Source organism: Macaca nemestrina, chromosome 1 (assembly GCF_043159975.1).
Source record: "Macaca nemestrina isolate mMacNem1 chromosome 1, mMacNem.hap1, whole genome shotgun sequence".
NCBI classification, from domain to species: Eukaryota; Metazoa; Chordata; class Mammalia; order Primates; family Cercopithecidae; genus Macaca; species Macaca nemestrina.
This window is the reverse complement of record NC_092125.1, coordinates 197,790,075-197,805,492: the sequence shown is the minus strand read 5'-3', so window position 1 is coordinate 197,805,492 and position 15,418 is coordinate 197,790,075. Positions and strand designations below refer to the sequence as shown.

General features: G+C 53.9%; 2 protein-coding genes and 1 pseudogene across 4 annotated transcripts; 2 read left to right on the top strand and 1 right to left on the bottom strand.

Moving 5' to 3' along the window:
- Nucleotides 1–954: 954 nt before the first annotated feature.
- LOC105494710 (dolichyl-diphosphooligosaccharide--protein glycosyltransferase subunit MAGT1 pseudogene) lies at nt 955–5,908 on the bottom strand (annotated as a pseudogene).
- Nucleotides 5,314–9,357, top strand: LOC105494709 (tektin 2). Of its 3 annotated transcripts, none has more exons than XM_011763424.2 (10): nt 5,314–5,400; nt 6,118–6,325; nt 6,410–6,535; nt 7,059–7,264; nt 7,786–7,929; nt 8,013–8,127; nt 8,286–8,393; nt 8,522–8,665; nt 8,812–8,891; nt 9,056–9,357. In XM_011763424.2, exons 2-10 carry the CDS (start codon nt 6,170–6,172, stop codon nt 9,267–9,269), a joined length of 1,293 nt encoding a protein of 430 aa, XP_011761726.1. In that variant the 5' UTR covers nt 5,314–5,400; nt 6,118–6,169; the 3' UTR covers nt 9,270–9,357. The 3 variants fall into 3 exon arrangements, with proteins under 3 accessions (XP_011761726.1, XP_070952186.1, XP_011761727.1); XM_071096085.1 differs by lacking the exon at nt 5,314–5,400 and adding an exon at nt 5,433–5,570; XM_011763425.3 differs by lacking the exon at nt 5,314–5,400 and adding an exon at nt 5,618–5,768.
- A 589-nt stretch (nt 9,358–9,946) lies between these two features.
- On the top strand, nt 9,947–14,952 carry ADPRS (ADP-ribosylserine hydrolase). The gene is made up of 6 exons (XM_011763427.2): nt 9,947–10,181; nt 12,257–12,353; nt 12,632–12,839; nt 12,924–13,108; nt 13,444–13,544; nt 14,120–14,952. The coding sequence occupies exons 1-6, from the start codon at nt 9,971–9,973 to the stop codon at nt 14,410–14,412; spliced, it is 1,095 nt and encodes a 364-aa protein (XP_011761729.2). The 5' UTR covers nt 9,947–9,970; the 3' UTR covers nt 14,413–14,952.
- Nucleotides 14,953–15,418: the final 466 nt, after the last annotated feature.

The following is a 15,418-nucleotide window of genomic DNA, read 5'->3' as shown; positions in this document are numbered from 1 at the left end:
CTGGTGTATTCCAGTAGGAGAGACGGGTATGTAGTAGTACTAAGAAGTATGTATCTGCCTCTGAGCTTTGGAAGTGTACTCTAAACATAGGTATTTAAACTTCAGGGGACAACATAATACAACTGCTCTCTCCACCCACAAAACAGACTGCAAATGTACACTGCCATGGAGGGATAATAATAATCTTCAGTGGCCAGGTGTGAGAATACCTTGTCAAGATATTATTTTTCAGCTGCGTACAGTGGTTCATGCCTGTAATCCCAGCACTTTGGGAGGCCAAGAGGGGCGGATCACTTGAGGTCAGGAGTTCAAGACCAGCCTGGCCAACATGGCAAAACCCCGTCCTTACTAAAAATACGTAAAAGTAGCCGGGCGTGGTGGCACACGCCTGTAATCCCAGCTACTCAAGAGGCTGAGGCAGAAGAATCACTTGAACCCAGGAGGCGGAGGTTGCAGTGAACAGAGATTGTGTCACTGATCTCCAGTCTGAGCAACAGAGGGAGACCTTGCCTCAAAAGAAAAAGAAAAAAGATTATTTTTTGGCCGGGCGCGGTGGCTCACGCCTGTAATCCCAGCACTTTGGGAGGCCGAGGCGGGCGGATCACGAGGTCAGAAGATCGAGACCATCCTGGCTAACATGGTGAAACCCCATCTCTACTAAAAATACAAAAAATTATCCAGGCGCATTGGCAGGCGCCTGTAGTCCCAGCTGCTTGGGAGGCTGAGGCAGGAGAATGGCGGGAAGCTGGGAGGCGGAGCTTGCACTGAGCCAAGATCGCGCCACTGCACTCTAGCCTGGGCAACAGAGCGAGACTCCATCTCAAAAAAGAAAAAAGAAAAAAGAAAAAAGATTATTTTTCGTATTAGAATAAAATCAGCTAACCAAGTATTAATATTAACTGAAGTACTTTTAAACATTGTAAAACATTGTTCTGATTCGATGAAAGTTGTACTCTCTAAAGATTTTAATAATTCAACTTGAAGTAATCTATAACACTGGGGGAGAAAAATTAAGAACAGGGAAGACACAAACTATAATACTTCACAGATTTTGAAAGCACTTAAGGCACTTATGGTCTCTTTTGGTGAAATCTCAATTACTTTAAAAAGTTACGAGTTTGCATTTTTCTGCTTCACATTTTTTTTTTTTTCAAATTTCTTGCTTCATTGTCTATGTCTGTAGGATCCTTTTTAATCCCAGAGAAACCTGTATGGATAGTCAGTTACTTTAAATCTAAAGAGGGAAAGCAGCCAACTGAAGAATATGGCAACAAGACACATACCAGCCAGACACATCATCTTTCTCTTTATGATGTTCATCGTCGAGGTGGCAGCCTTATCTAACAGCACCACTCCCAGGGTAACACACATATTAAACAGGGAAATAATGAATGTTTCTGCTGCAAACTGAGCCTGACTAAATTTGCTGATATAATGCTTATGTCCTGTGCGAGGGTCCCTTTGGACATATGGTTCTCCTCTTATATAAGTCCACATTTGACCAGACGTCATCACAATCACAAAGCACAGAGTTAAAACTTCGCACAAGATTCTGCAAGAAATAGATTTCCTATTCCATTTCAAGAAATACCCAAGTCCGCCAGTGAGAGCCAAAAGTATCCCCAGCTTGAGGAGACCATGATAATTTGTAGGCTGTCTGATTCTGACGCTGACATGTGTTCTCTCTGCTACCCATTCAGCCATTTGGTCAGCAACGATATCGCTTCCTCTCAAATTATAAATGTCATCTGTTGTAAATTTCCACTGGGCAGAAAAGTGGAAGAAACTCGGAACTGACGTCACCTGGAGCGCTTCAAAGACCTCAGGGCTTTCATCATAATCCACCATTGCAAAAAATACCTTTGTGGTGAATGCACCAGGGCCTTGATAGGAGTTTGCCAAGATCTGAAATTCTTCGGCAGCACCTTTGCACATGACACATGAATTGAACTCGTGGAGAGCAGTAAGCATCACAATAACAGAATAGTTTTTTGGTGCATCTAATACAAAATGATAGAACATGGTGTCACTCATTCTTATCACTCTGTCTTTCTTGGTCCAATCCATCAGCTGGCTGACCTTTTTGGCCAACACCTTCTTCCATCGGGCAGGATGTGTAGGAGTCCCAGGAGCCACGAATACCAGGGCCACCACTATGGTCAAAAGTAGACACCAAAAGCGCCACACTTCTGCCATATTTGCTTACTTCTTTGTGTTATACCGCTGTTGCAAAATATGTAAGCCAAAATGTGATCATTTCTTCCTGCAATTAATTTGTCAAAGATTTTTTTCTTTCTGTCTTCTTCAATCCTGGTAAAGAGGCTATATCACAAATTCTTGTTCATGTCCAGTTTACAAGTCATATGTTAGAGTTTACAAAATAACCTGTGGAAAAAAATACTCTGTAATGAAAGGAGTTTGGGAAATAGTGTTCTGGCTTCAGTCCTGCTGAATGACTTGCAATTAACAAATCAGGCCGGGCACGGTGGCTCACGCCTGTAATCCCAGTACTTTGGGAGACCAAGCCAGGCAGATCACCTGAGTTCAGGAGTTTGAGAACAGCCTGGCCAACATGGTGAAACCCCGTCTCTACTAAAAATATAAAAATTAGCCAAGTGTGTTGGCGCATGCCTATAGTCCCAGCTACTCAGGAGGCTGAAGCAGGAGAATCACTTGAACCCAGGAAGGGAGGTTGCAGTGAGCCAAGATCGTGCCACTGCACTCCAGCCTGGGCAACAGAGCAAGATTCTGTCAAAACAAAACAAAACAAAAAAAACAACCTAAATGCCTGCCGGGCAGCAGCTGGATCCACTGCGAACACATTCAAACTGCTCAAAAGCCAACCTCATCCCTCAATTGCCTACCAAGCCCTTGGTTCTCTACCGTTCTTCCCATCCCTCCAATGATGTTTAACAACTGATGGACCCTTGTGGGACTTCTTTCTCTCATCCATTAAACCTGAGCTTGGCCCCTGGGCCCATCTGCCTGGGTTTCAATCCAGGCTGTACCACTTGTTAGTGATGTGACCTGGGCACGTCCTCACTGGCCTGTGCCTCAGTCTCCCTGCCTGTAAAGTGAAGATGGTAACAGTACCCACCTCATAGGATCTGGTTCAGCAAAGCCCTCAGAACAGGACCAGGCCTGCACACCTGTCTTCCTCTCTATCCCAGCACCCCACGAGAGGCAGTGTGGAGCACAGCAGAGGGTCCTCTGGGTGGGGCCAGAACACCTGGATTTCTCTCCCTGCTTTTTAGCAGTGTGTCTCTTTTGTTACCTAAGAAAGTGGGGACAGTGCCCACCTCACCTATTAGTTGTGAAGATTAAATGTTAATATTTTTCCAACCCCTAGAACAGTACTAGACATAAGACACACATTTTTTTCCCCCTTCTCTCTTTTTTTAAAGAAATGGTTAGGCCGGGCGCGGTGGCTCAAGCCTGTAATCCCAGCACTTTGGGAGGCCGAGACGGGCGGATCATGAGGTCAGGAGATCGAGACCATCCTGGCTAATACGGTGAAACCCCGTCTCTACTAAAAAATGCAAAAAACTAGCCGGGCGAAGTGGCGGGTGCCTGTAGTCCCAGCTACTCGGGAGGCTGAGGCAGGAGAATGGCGTGAACCCGAGAGGAGGAGCTTGCAGTGAGCTGAGATCCGGCCACTGCACTCCAGCCTGGGTGACAGAGCGAGACTCCGTCTCAAAAAAAAAAAAAAAAAAGAAATGGTTGAATATTGAGCATTTCTTCTCTGCTTTTTTGTGTTTTGTTTTGTTTTTTGAGACAGAGTCTCATTCTGTTCCCAGGCTGGAGTGCAGGGGCGCGATCTCAGCTCACTTCAACCTCTGTCTCCCAGGATCAAGTAATTCTCCTGCCTCAGCCTCCCGAGTAGCTGAGATTATAGGTGCGTGCCACTAGAGCATTGCTTCTCATACCCCAGTTACCTCTCTCAGGGTTGTGCCCTCTCCAAACATGATTATCATCCCTTGATCATTCCTTGTATGACCTTCAAGATGGGCAAAGTTGTTGGGCAAGACAGAATAGAAGAACTGTTGCAAACAACATTAACTATATGTCCATTGCTGGAGGGGACCTGCTGGGGAGTGCACCTGATTTTAATTTTAATTAATTTATTTATTTTTGAGACATAGTCTCATTCTGTCACCCAGGCTGGAATGCAGTGGCACGATCTCGGCTCACTGCAACCTCTGCCTCCAGGCTCAAGCGATTCTCCTGCCTCAGCCTCCCTAGTAGCTGAGATTACAGGTGCACACCACCATACTTGGCTAATTTTTGTAATTTTTTTTTTCACTCTTGTCACACAGGCTGGAGTGCAATGGCACAATCTCGGCTCACTGTAACCTCTGCCTCCTGGGTTCAAGCGATTCTCCTGCCTCAGCCTCCCAAGTAGGTGGGATTACAGTCACCTGCCACCACGCCCAGCTAATTTTTGTATTTTTAGTAGAAACAGGTTTTTACTACATTGGCCAGGCTGGTCTCGAACTCCTGACCTCAGGTGATCCACTTGCCTGTCTCCCAAAGTGCCAAATTTTGTATCTTTTGTAGAGAGGGGATTTCGCCATGTGGCCCAGGCTAGTCTCCAACTCCTGGACTCAAGCAATCCACCTGGTCTCAGCCTCCCAAAATGCTGGGATTGCAGGCCTGAGTTGCTGCTCCCGGCCTACTTTTTCTATGTGCTGTTCGTTTGGTGGCAACCACTGTTTCTGAGGCTGACCTCGAACTCCTAGCCTCAAGCAATCCTACCGCCTGGGCCTCTGGAGTAGCTGGGATTACAAGCGTGAGCCACTGCGCCCGGTTTCATATTTTCTATCATGTCTATGCATACCTTTATCAAAATAAAAATGTTTAGGCCCGGGCAGTGGCTCACATTTGTAATCCCAGCCCTTTGGGAGCCGTGATGGGTGGATCGCCTGAGGCCAGGAGTTTGAGATCAGCCTGGGCAACATGGTGAAACCTCGTTTCTACTAAAATTTTTTTAAAAATTTAGCCGGGAGTGGTGGCATGCGCCTGTGGCCCCAGCTAACTCGGGAGGCCGAGGTGGGAGAATCACTTCAGCCTGGGAGGTCCAGGTTGCAGTGAGCCGAGACTGAGCCACAGCACTCCAGCCTGGGCGACCCAGCGAGACCCTGTCTGAGAAAACAACAAATGTTCATTTAATTTGTAAATCAAGTGAAAGCGCTGCGCTGATGCCCCCCCTCTCTCTCAGGCTCCGCCGGCCGCCCCTCGCCTACCCTAAAGGCCTCCGGGGACGCCGCCCTACGCCGCCGCGGTTGCCAAGCGAAGCACCCAGGCCAGGTAGGCCGCGGGGGAGGGTGGTTGCCTAGCAACCGGGGGTGCCAAACACTGGCGCTCAGAGCGGGGGGCGCGGAGAGCGAAGCAGGAAAGTAGGTAAGGGAGCTAGGAGAGTGGGGGCGCCCCCTTCCTCCGCGCCGGACCGGGATACTGATCTAAACCAAAGGCGATCATCCTGCGGAGGGGAAGAAAGCGGTTCGGCGGGGAACCGGCTTGACCCCAGCCCCTCCCACGGGGCCCTCCCCGTCCCGCCTCCCCCTCCAACAGTAGGCGAGGGCGAAGGGGCGGGAGGGCGTGGCGGCTACCAGACGGGGAGGGGGCGGCCCCCAGCTCCCCAGTGCCAACAGGCACGCGTCCCTGGAGAGAGAACAGGGCTCCTGCCCTTAGATCCCCCACGGGGTCTGGCCCGCAGCCTGGGGAAGAAAGGAAAGGAAGCTCAACAAGGCATGGTTGGCTGGTGGCAGGTGTGGAAACTGCATTAGGGCTATTTTTTTCTGACATCCTCCTACCCCCCCGCCCCGCCAAGGCATTTGGCATTTCACACACACTTCGAGGCTTCCGGGACTCCATTATTATTCCTTTTTACCTGCTCCAGGACCTGCAAGGTCCAGGGGTTTGTGTCCGCCCCGGGACAGGAGGGAGGGAAACTTAATGCCTCACACAAAGTTGAGCAAAGCAAGGGCTGTCTCCAAGCAGGCTTCCAGCAGGAGGGGGCTCAGAGCAAAATGGACAGGAACAAGTTCTGCCTAGGGGGCGTGTGATCCAGGAGACCTCTCCTGAAAGGTCTCCTGCAGCCGTGTTTTGCCTCTACAGGTGGTGTCTGTGAACAGGCCTAGGGGTTTCTGACCCTTCTGGTTTCTGTGCCATGGCCACGCTGAGCGTCAAGCCAAGTCAGCGCTTCCAGCTGCCCGACTGGCACACTAACAGCTACCTGCTATCCACCAATGCCCAGCTGCAGCGAGATGCTTCCCATCAGATCCGCCAGGAGGCCCGGGTGCTCCGCAATGAGACCAACAACCAGGTTGGGGTCGGGAACTCAGCTGGGTGGGCAAAGGGATAGCCCCCAACCCTGTGACACCCTATTTATCTGGCCTGTCTCTCTCAGACCATTTGGGATGAACATGACAACAGGACTCGACTGGTGGAGAGGATTGATACTGTCAACCGGTGGAAGGAGATGCTGGACAAGTGTCTGACAGATTTAGATGCCGAGATCGACGCCCTGACACAGGCAGGAAGCCAGGACTGGGTGCCTGGGGGCTGCTGCCAAAACCTCCCCTCCTTCCCCACGGCTGGGTTGAGAAACCCTTGATGGGGGGTCATGAGTGGCATGTCCATCCGAGTCACTGGCTCCCTGCGAAAGTGGGGACAAGTGCTACTTCCCCATGGATGGCTCCACCAGCCCCCCTGCCCCTTCTTTTCTTTTTCTTTTCTTTTTTCTTTTTTTCTTTGAGACGGCGTCTGGATCTGTTGCCCAGGCTGGAGTGCAGTGGTGCGATCGCAGCTCACTGCAACCTCCGCCTCCTGAGCTCAAGCGATTCTCCTGCCTCAGCCTCCTGAGTAAAGTAGCTGTGACTACAGGCGTGCGCCATCATTCCCAGCTAATTTTTGTATTTTTAGTAGAAACGGGGTTTCACCATTTTGGCCAGGCTGTTCTCAAACTCCTGACCTCGAGTGATCCACCCGACTCGGCCTCCCAAAGTGCTGGGATTACAGACGTGAACCACCGTGCCCGGCCGCGCCCTCTTTTCTAGATGAAGGATTCAGCAGAGCAAAACCTGCAGGCCAAGAACCTACCTCTGGATGTGGCCATTGAGTGCCTGACCCTGCGGGAAAGCCGGCGAGACATTGATGTGGTGAAGGACCCTGTGGAGGATGAGTTGCATAAAGAGGTGGAGGTCATCGAGGCCACCAAGAAGGCCTTGCAACAGAAGGTCAGCCAGGCCTTCGAGCACCTGTGGTAAGGGAGAGGCAGGTCGTCCAGATGTTCACGAGCCCCTGGAGGCTGTGTGCCTTCAATGTGGAACACAGATATTGTGGATGAGGAGCAACTGGCTCTCGTGCTACATTTTGGCCCTCTGGTGCCTGTGACACAAACCACTCATCAATTGTAGCACTTTTCCCACTGCCTGGACATGGGCTGGGAATACTTCTCACCACCCTGCCCTGGACAGCCAGTACCACCAATTGGAAGCATGAGAGGTGACACTCACTTGCCACCACCCCGGAGTAGCTCCTGTGAGTGTGTGCGTATGAGCCTTTGTGAGCACAGCTACATCCGTGTGCCCCACGGGTGTGTAGGCGCATGGTGGCAGCATTTTCATCCAGCTGTGCTGCTCTTGGTCTCCGCAGTTGCAGCTCCATTGTCTTCTGCTGGGAAGGGTCATCCCAGCCTCCACTTCCTGCAGTGTTCCCTTCATTCTGTGAGGCCTGCCTCTGGGCCTTGGGGGATGGTCCTGATGGAGTCTGCGCTTTCCCCAGCCTCCTGCAGGAAGTCCGACAGCAGCTCAACTCCGACCATCGGGGCAAAATGGAGACACTGGAGATCGACAGAGGCTGTCTCTCTCTCAACCTCAGATCCCCAAACATCTCGCTGAAGGTCGACCCCACACGTGTCCCTGATGGGTAAGAAGAGTGTTTCAGCCAGTCTCTTCTCCTCCCCTCCCAGGCCACACCCTCATGACCTCCATTTTCCCTGCCACCTGCAGCTCCACCACACTCCAGCAGTGGGATGACTTCAGTCAGTTCAACAAGGACCGAGGGGAGGCTGAGATGAAGGCAGCCACAGAGCTGAGAGAGGCCATTGCTCTAACTATTGCTGAGGTGACGGGCCACCCACAGCTAATGGATGGCCCCAGTGTGTGCTCAGCCCTTATCTTCTGTTCCCTGCTGTGCACGTGGCCCCCTGCCCCTCGCTTGAGTAATATCCTCAGGCAGCCGTGAGTATAGACCCTTCCCTTGCCCTGTGTTTCCTCCTTCAGACCAACAACGAGCTTGAAGCCCAGAGAGTTGCAACGGAATTTGCCTTCAGGAAGCGGCTGCGGGAGATGGAGAAAGTGTACAGTGAGCTCAAGTGGCAAGAGAAGAATGTGAGCGTCTCCCAGGGCATGGACTTCCTGCTGTGGGATGAGGAGCCGCATGCCCCCGCCAGGAGGCACTGGATCAGGCGTGTACGGTGAGTCCAGCAGGTGGAAACCAGTCACTCTGTCCTCTGCAGACCTTGGAGGAGATCGCTGAGCTGCAGGAGGACATCCGGCACCTGGAGGAGGATCTGCGCACAAAGTTCCTGAGCCTGAAGCTGTCCCATACCCGGCTAGAGGCCAGAACCTACCGGCCCAATGTGGAACTCTGCCGGGACCAGGTGAGAGGGTGTCCCAGTGGGGGCACGGGCCCCCTGGCCAAGGTTTTCTCATATTCCTGATGGCGCAAGGGCACTGCTGTCACGGGGCAGCACTCAGGTAAAGGACAGTGTGGCTGACTTGGAACTCCCAACCCCTCTGCCTCCAGGCACAGTATGGCCTCACTGACGAGGTTCACCAGCTAGAGGCAACCATCGCTGCCCTGAAGCAGAAGCTGGCACAAGCACAGTAGGTCTGGGGAGTGGGTGGGAGGAGCAGTGAGACGATGCCCAGCAGTGGGGCCTCTTGCTGCCTGCTGGCTCCCTGGGGCTGTCTTCCTGACTAAAGGCTGTGCACTCAGCCCAGGCCTCCTAGCCTCATGGGGGCTGGGGGTTGTCAATGCCCTTCCCTAGGGACGCACTGGACGCCCTGTACAAGCACCTGGCCCGGCTGCAGGCTGACATTGCCTGCAAGGCCAACTCCATGCTGCTGGACACCAAGTGCATGGACACGCGGCGCAAGCTGACCGTGCCCGCTGAGAAGTTCGTGCCTGAGGTGGACACCTTCACACGTACCACAAATAGCACCCTGAGTCCACTCAAAAGCTGCCAGCTGGAGCTGGCCTAGCCTTGGAGGACTACGGGAGGAGGGCAGGGTTGGGTGGGCAATGGAAGGGGGGAGGAGAGAATGAATGGAATAAATGCAGAGGATCTCAGGCCGGCTGTTCTCTGCCCCACTGTATGTAGCCAGCAGGGAGAGGGTTCTATGGAGGAGTAAAGACGCGGAACACCATTCCCCCGCACTCCATGTACCAAATCCAATCTTTCCCCTCCCCTCAAGGAACCCCTCTCTGGGCTGGGCCAGCACTCCTGGGCTCCAGCAGCGCGGCCTCTACCTGGCTGTGCCCCAGCTGGCCCCTGGTCCGCCCTCTTGATGCTTAAGGAAGGCCCACAGCGGGCAAGGGCCTGGTGGGAGGGCTTGGGGGTGGTCCTGGCCTCGGTGGAGAGGGCCGGCTGGGGGTGCGGAGTTAGGGGTGCTCGCCTGCAGAAGGCAGTGGCCTGAAGTGATCCAGTGGTCCGGCTCAGTGCCCATCCCCCAGGGACCCCATAGCGGCCTTCCCATCCAGTTAGCCCAGTGGTGAGGAGCGGGAAGAACGGGGACTCAAAGCACAGACTGGCGGGAGCTGCGCGGCGCCGAGACTCCGGGCCGCTGGGCGGCGCTGTGGGCCGGGCGGCGGAGCGGTGACTCTAGGCCCCGGGGAGTGCTGCGGAACGGGAGTAGGGAAGCTGCGAGGGTGACACCGGAAGTGGCGAGCGGCCTGCGCGCGGATGGCGGCGGCGGCTATGGCTGTAGCTGGCGGCGGAGGGGCTGGCGCGGCCCGCTCTCTCTCACGCTTCCGAGGCTGCCTGGCTGGCGCGCTGCTCGGGGACTGCGTGGGCTCCTTCTACGAGGCCCACGACACCGTCGAGCTGACGTCAGTCCTGCGTCATGTCCAGAGCCTGGAGCCGGACCCCGGCACGCCCGGGAGTGAGCGGACAGGTGGGCGGGGCCGGGCGCACGTCAGAGGCCGTGCTAGTGGGAGACCGAAGGGGCGCGGAGCCTCCGGGGGCGACGGGTCGGGGGTGCGTGGGGATGAGACTGTCGAGGGCACCGGGGCCGGAGCCGGATGACCCGCAGACAGCTTGGGCTCAGCGAGTGCTAGCGCGATCTCCGGCCTTAGACGTCTCGCCCCGAACATCCCGTGCTCGGAGCGTGGCAGCACCGGGGCCTCAACCGTGCAGGGTGTGGATAAACCCATCGTAAGTTGAAAATACCTGAAGTGGAAAGTGCGCTTTCAGCTTAGACGACTGTTTTATCTGTACGCAGCCCTATCGGACGTCTAGGAGCCTATTGAATGCGTATCAGCGTTATCGGAAAGCCGAAAAAAACTTAAGTTGTACCATCCTAAGCCGGGGACTGCCTGTCCACCCTTGCCGACTTGACCTGTTTTTCCCGATTCTCTAGAGTCAGTACACCACCAGCCCGTTCTCCACCCCGGTGGGCGTGCTTTGGAAGCCTTACTGTAATCGCTTCCTCCCCCGCCTAAAACCCTGCTGTGATTTCCCGTTACCCTTAGTTCAGAGCTACATTCCTTAACGTGTCCGACGTGGTCCAGCCCTCCCGCACGTCTGCAGTTTGGTCTTCCACCAACCTTGGCCTTGCTTTCTGCTCTTCGGTTCCTCACACCATGCTTTCCCCTAGGCCAGGAGTTTGCATGTGCTGTCTCGCCTGTAAAACTAACTAACTTTGTGCGCTCAGATCCCGGCTCAGGTAGCAGGTGTGAGGTCAAGCAGAGAAGGTGAATCTTCCTGGAGAGCAGGTAGCATAGTGAGAAGAAAGGGCCATAGTCAGAACCCTGGAGAACACCGGTAATTAAGAGGGAGAGAGGGAGGGAAGGGGGCTAGGGAAGGAAACAGTTTGATAGGATGAGGAGCAGGAGTGCCTATCAGTGAAACCTAGGGAAAGAATTTCAAGATGAAGACACCGGTCACTGGTGGTGTGCTACAGATAAGTGAAGTAGGAGGGTATCTGGATCCAGAAACTATCATTTTCAATCTGGGCATGGTGGCACACAACCTGTAATGCAGCTACTCCAGAGACTAAGGTGGAAGGATCTTCGCTTAAGCCCAGGAGTTCGAGACTAGCCTGGGCAACATGGCAAGATCCTGACTATAAAAAAGAAAAACAAATAGACTGGAGCTGCAAGGATGGCAGCCACAAGGGGATGGAAGTTTTCCTTCAGAAATCAGCAGATCAAAGCATGACGTAGGCTGATAATAAATAAATACATAAAATAGAAAGCAGCAGGACATGGTGACTGACTTGGAATAAAGAATTGCTGAAAATCCCAATGCTGAGATCCTAAGGTTTCCCAGGCCCAGGAAAGTGAATGGGAGTGAGAAACTGACTTAAGGTCATTTTAGATGTGGTAACGCTAAAACATGAGTAGGGGCTGGGTGCCGTAGCCACAACTGTAATCCCAGCGCTTTGGGAGAGGCCACTTGAGCCCAAGAGTTTGAGACCAGCCTGGCAAAAAAAAAAAAAAAAAAGCCAAGCGTGGTGGTGTGCACCTGTAGTCCCAGTTACTCGGGAGGCTGGGGCAAGAGGCTCCTTGAGCCTGGGAGGTCGAGACTGGAGTGAGCCATGATCGTACCACTGCACTGCAGCCTAGGCAACAGAGTGAGACCCTGTACCAAAAAAATAATAAAATAATATAAACTAAAATAAAAGGTGAGCAGAGCCAGGCACAATGGCTCATGCCTATAATCCCAGCTGTTTGGGAGGCCAAGGCAGGAGGATTGCTTGAGCCCAGGAATTCAAGACCAGTCTGGACAACAGAGTGAGACCCTGTCTCTAAAAAAAATAAAAGTAGCTGGCTGTGATGATGCATGCCTATAGTTCCAGCTACTTGAGAGGCTGAGGCAGGAGGATAGCTTGAGGCCAGGAGTTCAAGACTGCAGTGAACCATGATTGCACCAGTGCACTCCAGTCTGGGCAACAGAGTGAGACTCTGTCTCCAAATAAATTTTAAAAAGGTGAGCAGGAGGCTCTCATCCTCCCTCCTCTCCCCACAGAAGCCTTGTACTACACAGATGACACAGCCATGGCCAGGGCCCTGGTGCAGTCCCTGCTAGCCAAGGAGGCCTTTGACGAGGTGGACATGGCTCACAGGTGAGGGGGATGGTCCTGGGCTGAGGCAAACCAGGTGGGCAAAGTTACTGCACCCCTTGACCAGAGGAATGACATCTGTGCATGCCCGCGCCCCCCACCCTCCACAGGAGCCTGTGTCTGGTTGGCACAGCTTTCCAAGCTAAAACAGCAGCACTGCTGGTGCAGGCTCCTTAGGCCCCCAAGGCTTTCTCTTTTTCCAAACCAGCCTCGATTTCTTCTCTCCCAACCCTTAGAGGCATCTTGTAAATCCCAATTCTGTCTCCCTTTCTGTTCCCTAGATTTGCTCAGGAGTACAAGAAAGACCCTGACAGGGGCTATGGTGCTGGAGTAGTCACTGTCTTCAAGAAGCTCCTGAACCCCAAATGTCGTGATGTCTTTGAGCCTGCCCGGGCCCAGTTTAACGGGAAAGGCTCCTATGGCAATGGAGGTGCCATGCGGGTAGCTGGTATCTCCCTGGCCTATAGCAGTGTCCAGGATGTGCAGAAGGTATTCAGGGCGGGCTGGCTTCTGGGCTGTCCCCTTCCTCTTCTGCAGCAGGGCTTCTGTGACAGCAGGTCTCCTCCTCTCTAGTTTGCCCGGCTCTCGGCCCAGCTGACACACGCCTCCTCCCTGGGTTACAATGGCGCCATCCTGCAGGCCCTGGCTGTGCACCTGGCCTTGCAGGGCGAGTCTTCCAGCAAGCACTTTCTCAAGCAACTCCTGGGCCACATGGAGGAGCTGGAGGGTGATGCCCAGTCTGTCTTGGATGCCAGGGAGTGAGTATGGGGCTGGAGGTGTGTGGTGTGGGGATGTGGGTGATCCAGGGGGCCTCTGGCATTGCCATAAACTGAAACCTTCCTTCCTTAATTGCAGACCCTAGGGAGGCATGGGCAGAAGCCCCTTCATCCTGTCTATGTTTCAAGGCTCTCAGGGTCCCAGAGAACAAAACGACCTGCTCACCCCCAGCCCTCTCCCACCTCTTGTCAGGGCACCTGTGCCTGGCTGGCAGCCTGACCACATCCCTGCTCGTTCTCACATGCAGCCCTCTCCCCTGTCCGTACTGCCACCCTGCTTGCTTTGACCTCCCTGAAATCTCTCCCCCAACCCACAGGTTGGGCATGGAGGAGCATCCGTACTCTAGCCGCCTGAAGAAGATTGGGGAGCTTCTAGACCAGGCATCGGTGACCAGGGAGGAAGTGGTGTCTGAGCTAGGTGAGTGGGCCTGCCTGGGATTGTCTCTGCCTCTGTCATCCTTCAGGGTCGGTCTTGGGCTCAGGGGAGCATGGAGTCTTGCCTGCCGTCACACTGTACCCTGAGCTGCTGTGACACACAGAGTCATGGCAGGGTTGAGCTCAGCGCTTCTTGCTCCGAAGCTACAGCACCCTCAGCCTTGTGGATCAGCGTCCCCAGAAATGGCAGCTGGCCACTCGTCGTAAAAATGTTGATAGTGGATTTTATTTATCTAGCATCTGTACTGGGCGCTGTGCAGAATGCTTCCCAGACACGGTCTTGCTTCATCCTCACAACAACCCTGTCACAGAGTTACTAACATTACTCCCTGTCTGCTTAAGGAGTTGAATCTGAGAGCAGGAAGCTTAGCGGTCCCCTAGGTAACTCTCCCAGTCACGCAGCCAGTATGTGGTGGAGCCAGGATTTGAGCCCAGGTGGTCTAACTGTAGAGCCTGAGATCTTAGTCACAGCCTGCTTGAAGCCAAGAGTGCTGACTTGTGTCAAATGGCAGGAGGCCTGGGGATGCATGGAGCCCCTCTAACGTGGCTTCCCCACAGGGAATGGCATTGCTGCTTTTGAGTCGGTGCCCACCGCCATCTACTGCTTCCTGCGCTGCATGGAGCCGGACCCTGAGATCCCCTCTGCCTTCAATAGCCTCCAAAGGACTCTCATCTATTCCATCTCACTTGGTGGGGACACAGACACCATTGCCACCATGGCTGGGGCCATTGCTGGTGCCTACTATGGGATGGATCAGGTGCCAGAGAGCTGGCAGCAAAGCTGTGAAGGCTATGAGGAGACAGACATCCTGGCCCAGAGCCTGCACCGTGTATTCCAGAAGAGTTTATGAGGGCCACAGCTGTTGGGGCTCTGCCAGGTCCCCTGGGACCAACTACAGCTCCAGTCGGAAACCCTGAGCTTCCTTGAGTGGGGCTCCCCACTCTCCCTGCATTGTGGAGCTGACTGACTACACCAGTGGGGCTGGGGTCTCTTCAGGGGATTTCACTGGAACAGTGAGCAAGGGACTGCTGCCTCGCTGGTGCTGGGTCTCTGGTTTGCTGCAGAGCCGTAGGGCACTCCCAGCTCCTCAGCAGGACGGAGGGACCCAGGCGGGTTTATTTTGGGGTACTTGTGGCATTTTCCTGTATTGTCTTGGACATGGGATGTGGGGAGGTGGAAATGATGAGCAGTAGCATCATTCCTCCCTGTTGGGTTTTAGCCAGTTTGCCAGCAAGCACATCCTAGCAGGGCCCCCGAGCAGCAGGTTGTGTGGATGAAGGGACAGGCACTTGCATCCAGCTGATCTAGGTCACACCTGGCTCTTGGCTGCCATGTGGCTTATTAACAGCTTCCAGTGGAAGTCGCAATAAACAGTTTCTGGTAAATCTCACCATTGTTTCCTGTTTCTCCTGCCCTGAATGGACTCTCCCCTGGCAGCCTGATCTCTGAAGACTAGTGACTCTGGTGCGCTGCACCGTCGTAGGAGCTGGGGCCCCACGGCCATGAGCTGCTGTGTTGCCAGACACTCCAGCTGGCTTCGTGTTCAGCCAGGAAGGACACAGCAGGCATGGTTTGGTGGCTTTTCCTGTTGGAGATCACTCAGAGGGGCCCAGGCTGCTGGGCCGAGTGCTTTGCCAGAGTCAGCGGGTAGGAACAAGCCAGATTTTTCTGTTCTCAGAGCCTGACTTCCCCCAAACAGGAGCTAGGCCCAGCTGGGCCAGGAACAGGAACCCTGTAGAAGGATCCGGAGGGCCCTTCTGTCGTCAGACTACCAACCTTTGGGTGAGGAGGGCACCATCACAGGCCCCAGGTGGGTGAGTGCCGAGTGCCTCCTCCTGTGTCTTGGGACCAGTCAA

Coding starts and splice junctions, on each gene's coding strand:
- LOC105494709 (XM_011763424.2), top strand. CDS start 6,170: ATGGCCACGCTGAGCGTCAAGCCAAGTCAGCGCTTCCAGCTGCCCGAC. Junction 8,666..8,811: donor TGGAACTCTGCCGGGACCAG/GTGAGAGGGTGT, acceptor CTCTGCCTCCAG/GCACAGTATGGCCTCACTGA. Junction 8,892..9,055: donor CAGAAGCTGGCACAAGCACA/GTAGGTCTGGGG, acceptor GCCCTTCCCTAG/GGACGCACTGGACGCCCTGT.
- ADPRS (XM_011763427.2), top strand. CDS start 9,971: ATGGCGGCGGCGGCTATGGCTGTAGCTGGCGGCGGAGGGGCTGGCGCG. Junction 13,109..13,443: donor TCTGTCTTGGATGCCAGGGA/GTGAGTATGGGG, acceptor CCCAACCCACAG/GTTGGGCATGGAGGAGCATC. Junction 13,545..14,119: donor GGAAGTGGTGTCTGAGCTAG/GTGAGTGGGCCT, acceptor GCTTCCCCACAG/GGAATGGCATTGCTGCTTTT.